Source organism: Benincasa hispida, chromosome 6 (assembly GCF_027475165.1).
Source record: "Benincasa hispida cultivar pf3 chromosome 6, pf3_genome.v1.1, whole genome shotgun sequence".
In the NCBI taxonomy this organism is placed as follows: Eukaryota; Viridiplantae; Streptophyta; class Magnoliopsida; order Cucurbitales; family Cucurbitaceae; genus Benincasa; species Benincasa hispida.
In genome coordinates this window covers 56035620-56050137 of record NC_143483.1, presented here as the reverse complement: position 1 = coordinate 56050137, position 14518 = coordinate 56035620, and the positions used below count along the sequence as shown (strand labels likewise).

At 29.3% G+C, this 14518-nt stretch overlaps 1 protein-coding gene across 2 annotated transcripts; it reads left to right on the top strand.

Moving 5' to 3' along the window:
- Positions 1-5761: 5761 nt before the first annotated feature.
- Positions 5762-11944, top strand: LOC120079558 (UDP-N-acetylglucosamine transporter UGNT1-like). 2 transcript variants are annotated; one of them, XM_039033785.2, is made up of 10 exons: positions 5762-6159; positions 7989-8065; positions 8407-8574; positions 8870-9003; positions 10152-10282; positions 10500-10544; positions 10656-10753; positions 11096-11203; positions 11478-11534; positions 11609-11944. In XM_039033785.2, the coding sequence occupies exons 1-10, from the start codon at positions 6006-6008 to the stop codon at positions 11681-11683; spliced, it is 1047 nt and encodes a 348-aa protein (XP_038889713.1). In that variant the 5' UTR covers positions 5762-6005; the 3' UTR covers positions 11684-11944. The 2 variants fall into 2 exon arrangements, with proteins under 2 accessions (XP_038889713.1, XP_038889710.1); XM_039033782.2 differs by lacking the exon at positions 10500-10544 and having other exon boundaries at positions 5768-6159.
- The last annotated feature ends 2574 nt before the right edge of the window (positions 11945-14518 follow it).

The window sequence follows — 14518 nt, the reverse complement described above, 5'->3', positions numbered from 1 at the left end:
CAGAGATTTTAGGTTTATTGGTTTGTGGTAAAACAAATAAGTAACTGAACAAAAAACAAGATGTGAAGTAAATATCATATATTAGCAACACAAGCGTTCGTAGAAACTGTTTACAAACTACAGGACACGAGACTTTAGGGCATCAACCCCAACAAACACTTCGTAGTCAGGTCTTATACAAACTCTTTGTATAGGACGCCCCGCTCTCATGGCCCCTACACGAATGATCAAGATCAGACCATCTATGACAAGCCACAATACTTGTGACTATTCCACAAAGCGGACCACATCCATAGCTTTACCAGGATAAGGTTTCCCTCCTATATCTATATACCACAGACCATTTTGATTTTACTCAAGACATGATCCACTTGTATGTCACCATATACATGCTTAAGTTACATAAAGATAACCAGGGATTTTAGGTTTATTGGTTTGTGGTAAAGCAAATAAAACATTCAACTGAGCAAAATCAAGAAGTGAAGTAAAATATCATATATTATACATCACAAGTGTTCGTACAAATTGTTAACAAACTATAAAATGAGAGACTTTAGGGCATCAACTCCAACAATTAGTTTGTACAATCTTAGAACCAACAAAATTAACCTTAAATTTATTGCTTGACATGAAGGCAATTCCAGTAGTAAGGTTACTTACCTTAAAATTAAATCCAAATGAACTCAAATAAGTTTATCTTCTCTTTGCCAAGCAAGACATTGAAACAAGACCTAAAACCCAAATTTTAAATTAAATCTTTTGGGGTCTAATTCTAATTAACCAAATTAATCTAAGATTTAATCTCAAAATAACTCACCCAAAGTGTGGTTTGATCTGAAACCTTTTCCAGTCTTCAATTAGGGTACCCAAACTTGAAAGTGCTCCTAAATCACCATAAAATAAAAACCTAAGCCAAACTTTAATGGGTATTTAAGATTAAATAAAAATTCACACAAAAGACAAGCAACATCTCACCCAAAAGTACCATAATCACCAAAATTGTTTGTTGTAGTTACTGGATTACGGATCTAAGACCTCCAAAATCTCCAATTTGACCTTGCAATGCCAAGAGGAAAACGAAATTAAATCCAATTCATAGTAAGTGTTCAAAATTAAAGGAAAAAAATTTAACCAAACTAGCTAAATCTTACCCAAAGAACCCAAGCTTACCCAGATTTCAAAACTTTGATAAGAACCAAGTCAATGACGGGCAACTCGACGATACGGCAGTGATTTTCGACGTCAGGCAGCTTCAGGCGGTCAACGACAAAAGGTGCAGAGTCAGTGGAGGGTTCAACGAGCACTAGATCTGCGATTGATCGAATACTTACCTGTGTCTATTATTTAGGCAGAATACCGTCACCCATTGTTACTAAGAAATTGAAAGAAACCTCATAAACGGAGGAAACAGAGGAAAGGGGGGAAAGCGAGGAAGAAACAGATGTAGAAATAGAAACCACTTCCGAAACGAAGGGGACTAAACAAGAACAAGAGAGATCCACCGAAAAAGATACTTCTCCTTCCCTTTTTTCGGAAGAAAAGGAGGATCCAGACAAAATTGATGAAACGAAAGAGATCCGAGTGAATGGAAAGGAAACAACACAGGATGAATTCCACTTTAAAAGGACACGCTAAACGATGACGACGACGACTCCTCCAATGGCTAGTAACGGAGATGAATGGCGGTGAAGACTCCACCTGTTAAAGCTCGACTGTAGAACCTGTGAAGGTGAGAACAACGGAAGAAAACACTACGTAGGGTTGGTAAAAATTCTCACAGGGTCGAGTCCCACCCCGACCCAATTTTTTTAAATGATTTTTAATAATAATAACAATAGTATATATATGTATATATATATATATATATATAATAGTAACTTAGCTACTGTTTTATTCTTTTAATCATTTTTTTATATCTTTAAATTTATTTCATAATATAATTATCTTAAACTTTTTATTAAATCTAAAATGATTTTTAATTATTAGTTTAAGTAAATACAATAATAATACATAATACTACTACTTTGTTATATTAAATATTTAAAAATTTGATATAAATACCAAAATTTAATTGACTTTAAATAAATAATTAATTAAAAATAAAAAATATAAACAGGGATTTTTTCCACAGGGACCCGATCCTCGGACGGGGATTTTTCGACCTTGACCCCGACTCCCCAAAATGGGGAATGGTACGGGGACGGGGATGGGGAGTGTATCTCTGGCCCCACCCCACCCCATTGCCAACCCTAACGCTGCGTGAGGGCTTTTTTTTTCTGCTAACTTAATTCCAAACTTTTATATATAAACTTCTTTCCTTCTCCTTTTCCAAATTCCAAAAAATTCCAAATCCTCTTAAGAAAATAGATTTAAATCAATTATTCCTAAATCTCCCAATTTTAATTGAAATTTTCAAATTAAATCAAAATTGAAATAAATTCTAAATTCTCCTTACATTAAAACTTAAATTCCAAAATTCTTCCTGGAGCAAAATTTAAAAATTGAATTATCTTTTAATAATTCAATTCAACCTTTAAAATTCAAAATAAAATTCTCAAATATTACAACATAATTGAATTTAAATTACATAAAATGGTTTGGGACGTCATATTAATCAATTTATACTTATTAAATTATTTATAGAGATTAAATTAAATCACTTAATTAATTTGTAATGTAAAAATAATCCTTTATTTCTATTTTAAGTGATTAAATATCTAATTAATACAACCACTAAATTTATTTTATGACTATATTGATTATTATATTATATTTAAATAAGTAGTTATCTAATTTTGGTTCAAATATATACCATTGGTAAAATAAATACAAATATTTAACTTCTAAATATTGATTATTACGCACATTCAAACATATATGCTAATTATCTAGACATTTAAATTTCATATATTTAATAGCCCTTAATCTTTTATAGGAGTAAAAATTTAATTCCTCAACCGTAGTTTGTAACAGTTTAGTATTTGAACTTTAAATTGTAATAATTTAGTTATTGAACTTTAGTATTTAACAATTTTAATCTTTACGATTTAGTCAATATTGTCAAAATTAGCATTAAAATTTAATGAGATTTATTGCATAGGTAGATCAATAAATAAATTAGGGATTCTTTTACATGATACGAAGTCTACATCGTTAAATTATAGAAATTCACATTTAATTTTGATGAAATTTTATTGGTAGGGGTTAAATTGTTATAAATTTGAAATTACAAAGAATAAATTAGAAACATACTAAAGTTTATTGACTAAATTATTACAAAATTAAAAGTGAAGGACTAAATTGTTACAAATCAAATTTGATGGATTAAATTGTTACACCCATGAAAGTTTAGACCATGTTCGTAACCTTCGATTTTTTATTTTTGAAAATTAAGCCTACAAATCCTACTTCTATGCATTGGTTTCTAAGGGTGTGTTTGGAATACTTTTTAAAGTGTTTAATTTAAAAAATAAATAATTTATGTTTAGCAACCACTCAAAATGAATTTTGAAAGCCATTAGTGTTTTTATTTTAAACCATTCTTTTTTAATAAAAAGTGTTTGAAAATGAACTTTTCATTTTTTTCTAAGTCAATCCAAATGGGCATAAGTATTGTTTGCTACATTTTAGGATTTTTTTTTTTTAAATCAAGTCATATTTTGGAAACTAAAAAAACATTAGTTTTCAAAAACTTGTTTTTTATTTTGAAAATTGGTTAAGATTTCAAATGTTTACGTAAGAATATAAACATCATAAAAATGAACTTGCCTACGACCTTCTTTTTTCTAATATCTTTGCAAAAACAATAAATGAACATCACGAGTAAGATATTGAGAGAAAACAAAAAAGTCAAATGGTTAACAAATAAGTTCGTAAAGAATAAATTATTTATTAATTTATTTGAAACAATATCTTTGATCCAAACTAGTCGTTAAATTTATGATAAAATTTCATTTTTTTTTTCTAAGTTTTCAAATTTTTGCTTAATTTTGAAAATACAATTAAAAATAGATATAAAATAAAAGAAATCCACGAGTAGAGTAAAAGCATAGTAGTACTAATAGAGTTAAACTATAAATTTAGTCCTTGTCGTATGGAGATAGTTAAAATTTAGTCCCTATAATTTATAATTTGAATTTAGTCTATATGGTTTGATCAAATCCTCATAAATAATCAATATGAATATAGTAGGGACTATTTATGAAGATTTTATCAAACCATATGATTTATTTATAAGGTTTTATCAAGACAAACTTCTAACCTTCAAATCATAGGGACTAAATTTTAATTTTGACAAAATTTATAACTGGTTAAAAAACACCTCGTCCCTAAACTTTCATAAAAGTAATAATTTAGTCATTCAACTATGGTTTGTAACAATTTACTCTATGTATTTTCGTTTTCTTTTTACGTTAGGACTAAATTGTTGCAAATTTAAAAGTACAGGGACTAAATACAAAATTCTAACTTTCAAATAATAGGGACTAAATTTTAATTTGAAAAAAAAATATAATTGGTTAAAAAATAATTTTTGTCCTAAATTTTCATGAAAGTAATAATTTAGCCATCAAGCTGTGATTTACGACGATTTTTTTCCATGTACTTTCAATTTTGTAACAATTTAGTCACTATATTTTTAAATTCGCAATAATTTAGTCCTAAAGTAAAAAACAAAAAACAAAAAAACAAAATGTTAATTTTTAGTAATTTATGATGTAGACTTTGTATTGTATTAAAATATTGAGTCTTTAATTAGTTTATCGGTTTAGTTAGCTAGGCGAGAAATCTCATTAAACCTTAGCATTAATTTTTACAATAGGGACTAAATTGTAAGACTAAACTGTTATACTCTAAAACTTATGGACTAAATTGTTACAAAATTAAAAGTACAATGACTAAATCGTTACTAATTAGTGTTGAAGGACTAAATTGTTAATTCTACAAAAGTTTAAGGCTTGTTTGGTAGAGAATTTGAAAACAAGAGATTAGATGAAAACGGTGTTGTATTTAATGTTTTCAAATATGTGTTTGGTAGAAGAATTTAGAAATTGAATTATAATTTAAATAATTGCAAACAAGTTGTAGATACCCACTAAATATTAATTGACAATAAACTATTATTAATTTACTTATGAACATGGTTTTATGTTTAAAAAAATCATATTATATAATTTATAGGATAAATTAAAATTTTGTTTGCCTCAACGGTTTGGAAGAAGTTAAAATTTAGATCTTATAGTTCATAATTAGAATTTCACCTATGATTTGATAAAAACCTCATAAATAGTCTCTAAGAGGATTAACAAACTAAGGGATTATATAAGAAGTTATTATCAAATCGTAGGAATTAAATTCTAAAATGAAAACCATATGGATTAACTTTTAATTTTATCAAAACCATAATGACCAAATTTGGAATGTAACTTAATTTATAATATACTACATAATATTTATTTAAATTTTTAGAAGATTAAATTGAGTTTATAACATGATATACTATATTTCTAAATATTGTTATTTTTATTTAATATCATTCGGCATTTTAAATTTTAAAATTTAAATTTGGGATAAAATGAAAAAATAAAAAAAATTATTTCCAAAATTTATATTATTGGAATCACATAATCCCAAAACAGTTTTGAGAAATAGAATTTGTATTATCTCTTAAACCCATATTCATTGAATGAAAATATAAAATCGAATCTGAATTACGAACCAAACAGTAAAAGTGTTTATTTTAGCGTTTAAAATGGGACGGATTAATAAAGTTAATATTTAAAAAGAAATAATAAAAAGACCCCAAAACCAACGGACGGGCGGGTGAGGAAAAGAAAGAAAACAGAGGGAAACCCAATGAAGGAAGATCAGAGCAAAATTGGAAGGAAAATAAATTCAAATGCATGCATTTTTTGACTCCACAGTCCACGCTCTTTTTCTCTCTCCCTTTAGTTAAACACTTTAAAGACGCCATTTCAGAGCTTCAAGGGCTTGAATAAGAAGAAGCTATGGCGTCTGAGAGAAGTACTGAAACCACGAAGACTCTGTTGCCAGTGCTTCAGAAGCAAGGAGAAGAAGACGATGATCATGGCCGCAGCAAAGCTGGATCCGCCATGTCTAAAACAGGAGCTTATGCCGCCATTTCTTATATGGCTTCTGCTGGTTCGTCTTTCATTCCCCCCTCTTCTATCCATCAACATTTTTTTTTAACGAATCACATGATGGGACTTTTTTTTGGTAAAGTAAACTTTCGTTGAAATATTGATATAATTAAATTTACCGTAATTTGTTCTTTTCGAGGGTGTTTTGTGAATTTATCATTTTTGGACTCTGATACCATATTAGATAAATATGGGTTATATTCTAAAATTAATCGGCAATGAGAGAAATGAGTCATATATCCTATAAATATTGTGAGACCACTCCATCTTTTCTAATGAGATTATTGATTTTCACGAGTGAACAAGAACATTAAAGTATTGATATAATTGAATTTATTGTGATCTATCAACTTAAATTTTTGAGTTGATTGTGACGTTTTGACATGGTATCAAATGAGGAGAATCTGTGTTTGGATTTTTATTCGTTGGGTCTTTTCCAAATCCTCAAGTCCACATGAGAGCTAGAGTGTTAAAGTATTGGTATAATTAAATTTAACATTAGCTTAAATTTTAGGTTAATTTATAAAAAATACCCTTGAACTTTGCCCTATTTTTTTTCAAAAATACTCATTTACTCTCCAAAGTTAGCAATATTACCTAAACTTTTATAAACATTTTAGAAATACTCTTGAAGTATAATTTCTTTAGAATTTGGAAGAAAATTGAGATATGAAATAGGGTGGTAGATGATATAGAACAAAAATTTGAATCATTGCATCGTTTTAGATTATAAAGTTACACAATTCTAAGTCTTGATTTCTTTTAGTTTATACTCTAATGGTAGTTTAGAAAGAATTATGAAAATCGAAGGGCAATATTATAATATGGGTATTTTTAAAACAATGGGAAAGTTGAAGGGTATTTCTAATAATTTAGAGTCCGTGGGAGAGAAAAACACCCAATTATTGGAGATTATCTTCATTTAGTTTTGACGAGACTTTTTGAGTGGTAAAAGACTTTTGAAAGTGGCTATAAAGGTCTAGAGGATAAAGTAGTGTATAAAGTACTTGTAGACTCACTGTATGAATGAATAATGTGATGGGACGATAGAGAGAGAGCGAGGCAAGAAATGGTGGGCCTTGTGAAGATGAAAGCAATTTTTAGTGGAATACCAATGTGATAAAAAAAATATGATGTTAGTGAAAATGACAAGCTTCAATAGTGGTGGAGGCTGCCTACCACACTTACAAAAAAAGGTTTAAAGTTTACTCCAACTTAATCGTTGCAATGTGACGGACAGTTTTGTATAGTAATCTAGTGGTTGTAGGGATGTTCATGGTCCGATTTTGGATATGTATCACTGAATCAAACTTCAAATGTTCGTTTTTTGGTTTTATATATATAAACAATTTGGTTTAGTTCAGTTGGGTTGAATTCGATTGGTTTTATAATTGATATAATATAAATACACTTCGATTCAATTTTGGATTCGGTTTTCAAATCCAAAATGAAGCGAACTAAAAACATCGTTATTTATTTATTTATATAATTTAATAATTTAAAACCGAATCAAATCAACGCTTGAGTAAAAGCCGATTTCTTGATTCAGTTTGGTCGGTTTTAGTGTTCACCCTTTAGTTGTTAGTAGGGACATGCTAAGCCATATAACGGTAATTAATAACGAAGCGGTCTCATTGAATAATTTTATATATAATAGGTCATTGAACTATTTGATAGTTTTAGTATAAGTACTATGTCACTTAAGCTAGGCTCATTTTGGCATTTATGTTGAGTAATTATTCTTTATTTGAATTTAGTTTTCAGTTTTTATTATAGATAAGCTTGTTTGCATTTAATTACTATGGTATTGTGTTGTCATCTATCATGCAGTTCTGTTGCTAATGTTCAACAAAGCAGCTCTTTCTTCTTACAAATTTCCATGTGCCAATGTCATCACTCTTTTCCAGGTAAAATACGTTCTGAATTGTTATGATGAAATACAATATATTCCCTTCTTAATTTTGATATGCTATAGTTTTGGCGTAATTATCGATCATTTTCTTTTAACAATATGTGAAGTGAGAGATCGAATCTCAAACCTTCGGGTTAATAATACAAGTCCATGTCAGTTAAACTATGCTCATGCTAACTTATAACTTATATGCTCATGCTAATAGAAGTTCACAAACTCAAAAGATTTCCATTCCTAATCCCGAACCCTAGGGTTCGTTTTCATTATTTTCTATTAATCTTCTCATACATTTAGTTAATTTTTGCACACAATTAATTTTATTTTGATCATCTTCAGATTATATGTTCATCCACACTTCTCTATGCACTACGGCATTGGAAGATCATCTCTTTCACAGTGGGTGAATCTCAAAGCATCAGTTCTTCTGGAAAGTCAATAATCCTCATACCTTATAAAACTTTGGTCCAAACACTTCCCCTAGCCCTATCATATTTACTTTACATGGTAATGCATCGTATGGTTACGATGATAATATTTTCTATTTTTATCGTATTTTAAGATCATTCTAAAATAGTTAAAATCACTTTTGTCAGTTTCAGATTACTCAAAAAATACTTTTAATAATCCTAAACCAATTTTAACTGTATGAAAAATGCTAAAAAAAAATGTAAAATTAAACAATGGATTGTTTTGAGGGTTTCGGAGTGATTTAAACCTGAGAAACGTGATTTTAACCATTTCAAGATCACTTTCAAATATATACTAGACTAACGGCATTAACTTTTCTTGATAAATTAAGCTTGTGACTATGGAATCGGTTCGTGGGATCAATGTTCCAATGTATACAACATTGAGAAGAACTACTGTAGCATTTACAATGATTGCTGAGTATTTGTTGGCAGGCCAGACTCATTCACCTTTTGTTGTTGGCAGGTAAATTTCTCTTTTTGTTCTGTGATTTGGTGAATATCAACATCTCTTTTACCATAAGGATTTATCCTATTAATTGTTCTCGATTGACTCTTTTAGACTCTGTCTGATAACGATTTCATTTTTAGTTTTCTGTGTTTTTTAAAATTGAAATTTTTATGAGCTTGTTTCCTTCTAGTTTCTCTATTATGCAACTCGAAGTCGCGTAGTCAAATTCTAAAAATAAAAACAAAAGTGTTTGCACTTGTTTTCAAAACTTGGTTCGGTTCTTTTAAAAAAATATGAGTACAAAGTGGATAACAAAACAATAAAATGTGTGGTTACGTTTGGTTTTTGTGTGTTCATATGTGAATTACAAGTTTTTCCTTTCCTCATTGACATGCTTTACGTTCTTTTCTTTTTAGGAAAATGTCTTAAATTATTTGGTTAAATTACAAATTTAGTCCATGAAATGTCTTGTTTTATATCTATTTAGTTCCTTAGAATCCCGACTTTTCAAGTTGGTTGTATCTATTTGGTTCTTAAATTTTAAAAACTCAATATAGGTCCTTATACTTTCAAGTTTGTGTCCATAGGTAATTGAAATTTCAATTTTGTGTCAAATAAGTCTTTTTTTTTATATATATATAAAAAAGTTATGAATCTACTAGACACTAAATGAACATCTTAAAGTCCTATTAGACATAAAATTCAATTCAATTTTTATCCATATATTAGTTAATTTTTAAATTTTGGAATATGTCAAAGACCTATATATTTAGATAGAAAATATTGATAACGTTCATAGGCCCATTAGATATTTTTTAAAGTTTAACGACCCATTAGAGATACAAAATTGAATGTTTATGAATCTATTAAACATTTTAAAAATTTAGGGACTAAACAATAATTTAACATTTTTCTAAGAGAAAAAAAAAATCAGAGTCTAACCATTGTTTATATCAATCTACAAATATTTATTGTTGGAGTCTTTGGGTATGTTCTCTATTTTTGCTATTTTTTATACTCCACAAGTGAAAATTATTGATTTAATTTATTTCTTTCTTTCAAATATTGTAGATGCTTTAGTAACAGTATTGAATAAAATATGAACTCGAGCTTTTTAAATTATTCATAAGTATTAAATATGCAATGCTAATTTGTTTCATCAGTGTGGGGATGATTATACTTGGTGCAGTTGTAGCTGGAGCCAGAGATTTGTCCTTTGACATCTACTCCTATGCTGTGGTCTTCATTGCAAATTTATGTACCGCTATATATCTCGCTTCTATTGCTCGTATCGGTAATAATTATTTTTCTTTTTTTTTTTTGTCGATCCAACACGTGGGAGTGGAGATTTGAACATCTGAACTTTTAGTTGACGATGTAATTAGGTCTGTTTAGAATGACTTTATAGTAGTTAGAAAGTCATTTCTAGACAAATCCAACCCTAATGGATTTATTGATTGAATTTTGTTTAGATTGATTGATCGATAATTTCTTTAGAGTATATTTTTCAGGGAAATCTAGTGGTTTGAATACCTTTGGCCTCATGTGGTGCAATGGTTAGAAGATTTCTATTTATTTAACTTTAAATATGTCTCTCCACACTATGAAAAGCTTTTGATACATCTTATTTGAATTGATAATAAAGATTGTTTTTCTTATATTTGTAGGGTTAATATGTGGACCTTTCTTGCTATTTTGGATCATACTGCGAGGCGACATCGACACGACATTAAATTTTCCTGACCTGTTTTCCTTTGGCTTCCAGGTATCTTTTCACATTGTGCTGCTCAAAGCTAAAGAGATTATAGAAACTTTAACTGCTTAGAATGAAAAAAATGGATAAAACACGAGATGCAATGGGCTCATAGACCAAGCTTAACTCGGGCTCAATCCAAGTTTGGTTCATTGTTATTGATTGGTCGTTTGTTGAGCTAGGTGTGAAATCAAGAGAGCTGCGGGCTAGTTCAAGCCTGATCTAAGCTCGACCCAAACTTTAATTCAATGAGCTAAGCCAATATAATTGCTTGCTTGTAATTTTGATGAGTGATTCAATTCTCATGCTAGTTTTAGTTCTTGATTTCTTACCTAAATTTATCCATGGTTGCAGTGTGTGATGATTCTCTCCTGTATAATGGCTTTCTTGATCAACTACTTTGTGTTTTTAAATACAACTCTCAATTCAGCTTTGACACAAACAGTATGTGGTAATTTGAAGGTGAGGGCCAATGCTTTTTAGTTCCTACATCTCCAACATGAATAATCTTTTAAACAAGTTCCGCGTCTTTCACACAATGGTTTCTTTATATTTGAGCCGATTTGGAATGGAAATGATATTACAAGGGTTTGAACATAGAATCTCTAGCTCTAATACTATGTTAAATCATTGATTGACCCAAAAGCTTGAGCTCATAGGTTATAGTAAATCCAATTATATCAACACTTTACCAATGCGTTTGTACTCGTTTTGACATTTGAATGCTTTAAAATAGGACGTTTTCAGCATTGCGATAGGCTGGTTTCTGTTCGGAGGACTTCCCTATGATTTCGTAAGCCAATCTCGTTACCTTGATGCATTTTTTGTTTTTGTTGTTAACTTGTCATGATTTTTGTTCTTTTCTAGCTTAATGTTGTTGGGCAGTCACTTGGATTTCTGGGATCTTGCTTATATGCCTATTGCAAGCTCCATGGGAAATAAGATATCAAGATGGAGCTGCCTTCTATGTCTTGGAGTCATTTCTTATACACAAAAGAATTAAACAAGTTAATTTTGTGCTGACTTATACTCGCTTGTCAGCTGCCAAATTTTGATGCAATCCAAATTGTTGTGAAAGGGAAGAAAAATAAAAGGAAAAAGTTGTAGAATCACTTACTTTTGGGCATTGTTATGTAGAGAATATGAAGTTTCGTTCTCTCATCTATATAATTTAAGTGAATCTCTCTCTATCTTTCGTGCTCACATACGAGTTCATACGAAAAGTTATTGAATGTGAATGTGTTGGCTCATAATAACCATTAAATGCATTTTCTAATGTTTTATACATCTTCTAATAACTACTAAATACAAATTTGAGGTACTTTAATAATTTCTCTTGTAAGTTCGAGAGAGCAAAATTGTCAACTATATTGTTGACAATCCCTCTCGAATAATTTCTCCACTCATACATGGGAACACGCATGTGTTTCACATTACTCATCCCCAAAAATTTAAAAAAAAAGGGTTAGGATCCATACTCTCACATTCTACATTGGTGCTTCCTGCCAAATAATTAATGAAGAAATTAGCACAAAAAGAAATGACAAAAACCTAAAAAAGCACATTTTTGCCAAGAAACTACGAAAGCTTCTAGATAGTTATTGTTGTTTTTATTTTAATGCATGTGCACATATTTATATAAACTAGCATAATGATTATACTATCAATTTTGAAGTCAAAAGTTCGACTTTTTCCGACCCACATCTCAAACATGTCTTTAATAATTTATAATTAGTCAAAAGAACTTTTAATTTTTTTTACACTTTTAACATTTTTGTAAAAGCTTCTAGATAGTTATTGTTGCATTTTATTGTAACACGCGTACACACGTGTAATATATATATATATATATATATATATCAACTAGTATAGTACTTATACTATCAACTTTGAAGTCAAAAGTTCGACCTTTTTCAATCCACACACATATAGTAATTTTTTTATACTTTATATTAGGATTATAATTTTGGCAATTAATACAAATTTGTGATTCTATATATAATAGAAGCTTACATTTGATTATATATGCATATTTATTTTTGCATAAAATGAATCGAAAATAAGATGAAAATGAATGTAGAATTTGGTAAAATATTATAATATGAGTAAGAAATGGGAAGAAGAAAGCATGTTTTCTTACCTTTTTATTTGTTTGGAAAAGGGCTAATAAAAAAGTCTTATTATTAAGTCATGGGTGGAACATGCATGGGTTCTCTTTCTCCCTACCCCTTTAATAAGTAAGTCTTCAACTATCATCATCATTATGTATTAACTATTGACTTATTAGGTTCCTCACCTAGTAAACATAGGCCCTACTATTGTTTAATCTCTATTATTGGACCAATAAAAATAATTTATATGAATAAATATAAGATATTTCTTTTTTCTCGTTGGTAATCAAGTTACTACATTTTTTTCACTTCTTCAATTTAATTGAATCGAAAAGAAAATATTGAAGAAAAATTTATCAAAATCACAAATCTATGATAATGTAGGATTTAATTTTCAAAGTTAGTGTATAAAAACAAGTGTTAGGGAATGATAGAATGGAGTAGATTTTGTTAGATTATATGCTCATTAAATTTATGTTAATTTTCACCTATTCTATTTTAATAAGCATATAGTCTCACAAAAATCTAGCCCATTTCTCTTTATAGTCTACTCTATTTTGGTATTTAGATTATTACTTGGTTATGTATTTTTAAAGTTTTTTTATATAATTGAAATCATACTCGTCTTTTGCATTCCTTAAAATTAACAAAAAAAAGTGTGAGGAAATGTGTTTGGGTTTACGACATGACGGAGATATTATCTATTTCGAATCGTGAAAAAGAATATTTTTAAACTTTTTATGAAAAGGGTGTTTTGTATTTCTCTAGATCATGTTGTTTGTTGAATGAGGAGAAAGGGAACATTGACTATAAAGGGAAGAGAAGTGAAGATAAAAAAGAAAAAAGGTAAGTAGAATTATTATAGGCAAAAACCCTATAGGACAGTGTTCCCTTAGTGCATGGCCAAAGACTGGCCTCCTCTTTAATTGCTTGGGGCTTCATCTTTATGCCCTTTTCTTTCATTTGCTTCCCAAGTTGTTGCTAGTTTTTCTCCTCCTTTTCCTTTTCTTTATACCATGGAGCTATATATCTTCTTTATGGGAAATTTTAATTTTCCATTTTTCTTATAGGACTAATATTATTATGGGTAATTTTGGACCTAATAGACTAGGTCGAAGACCAAAGAAAGATTAGAAAAATATGTCTAAGATAAAATAGACTTGTCTCAAATAATTACAAAATCAATTATTCATTCAGCTAGTTAAGATTTAGTCCGGATTAGGAAAAACTCATATAATCCTAAGAGGACTAAGATGAACGTTAGGTTAATTCTCCTATAAAACATCATTATAGTTCCATGTGAGGTAATTAACTTGAATCCTACTCTCAAATTCCCTAAACTTACATTTTTTTACTCTTTTATTTAAATATTAGAATGTATGTAGTCACACCGAGTATGTAGATTTTCTCTTTTGCAGACTATGTTATTTTTCCTTCAAACAAATTCACTACAGCGTCACGTAAAGGTCAGATGCATTTTCCTATTCGAATAAATGACATATATATTGCCGTTAATTTGAGTTCATAGAATTGTAGGGTTTTAGAAAAATATTTAACGGGGGAGTTGTTCCACATTAAGAAAGTTCAAGAAAGTGATGGGCTTTCTAACAATGTAAAAGGAGTCTAAGCCTTTAGTTTCAAGTCGTCCTGGTTAGAAATACTTCAA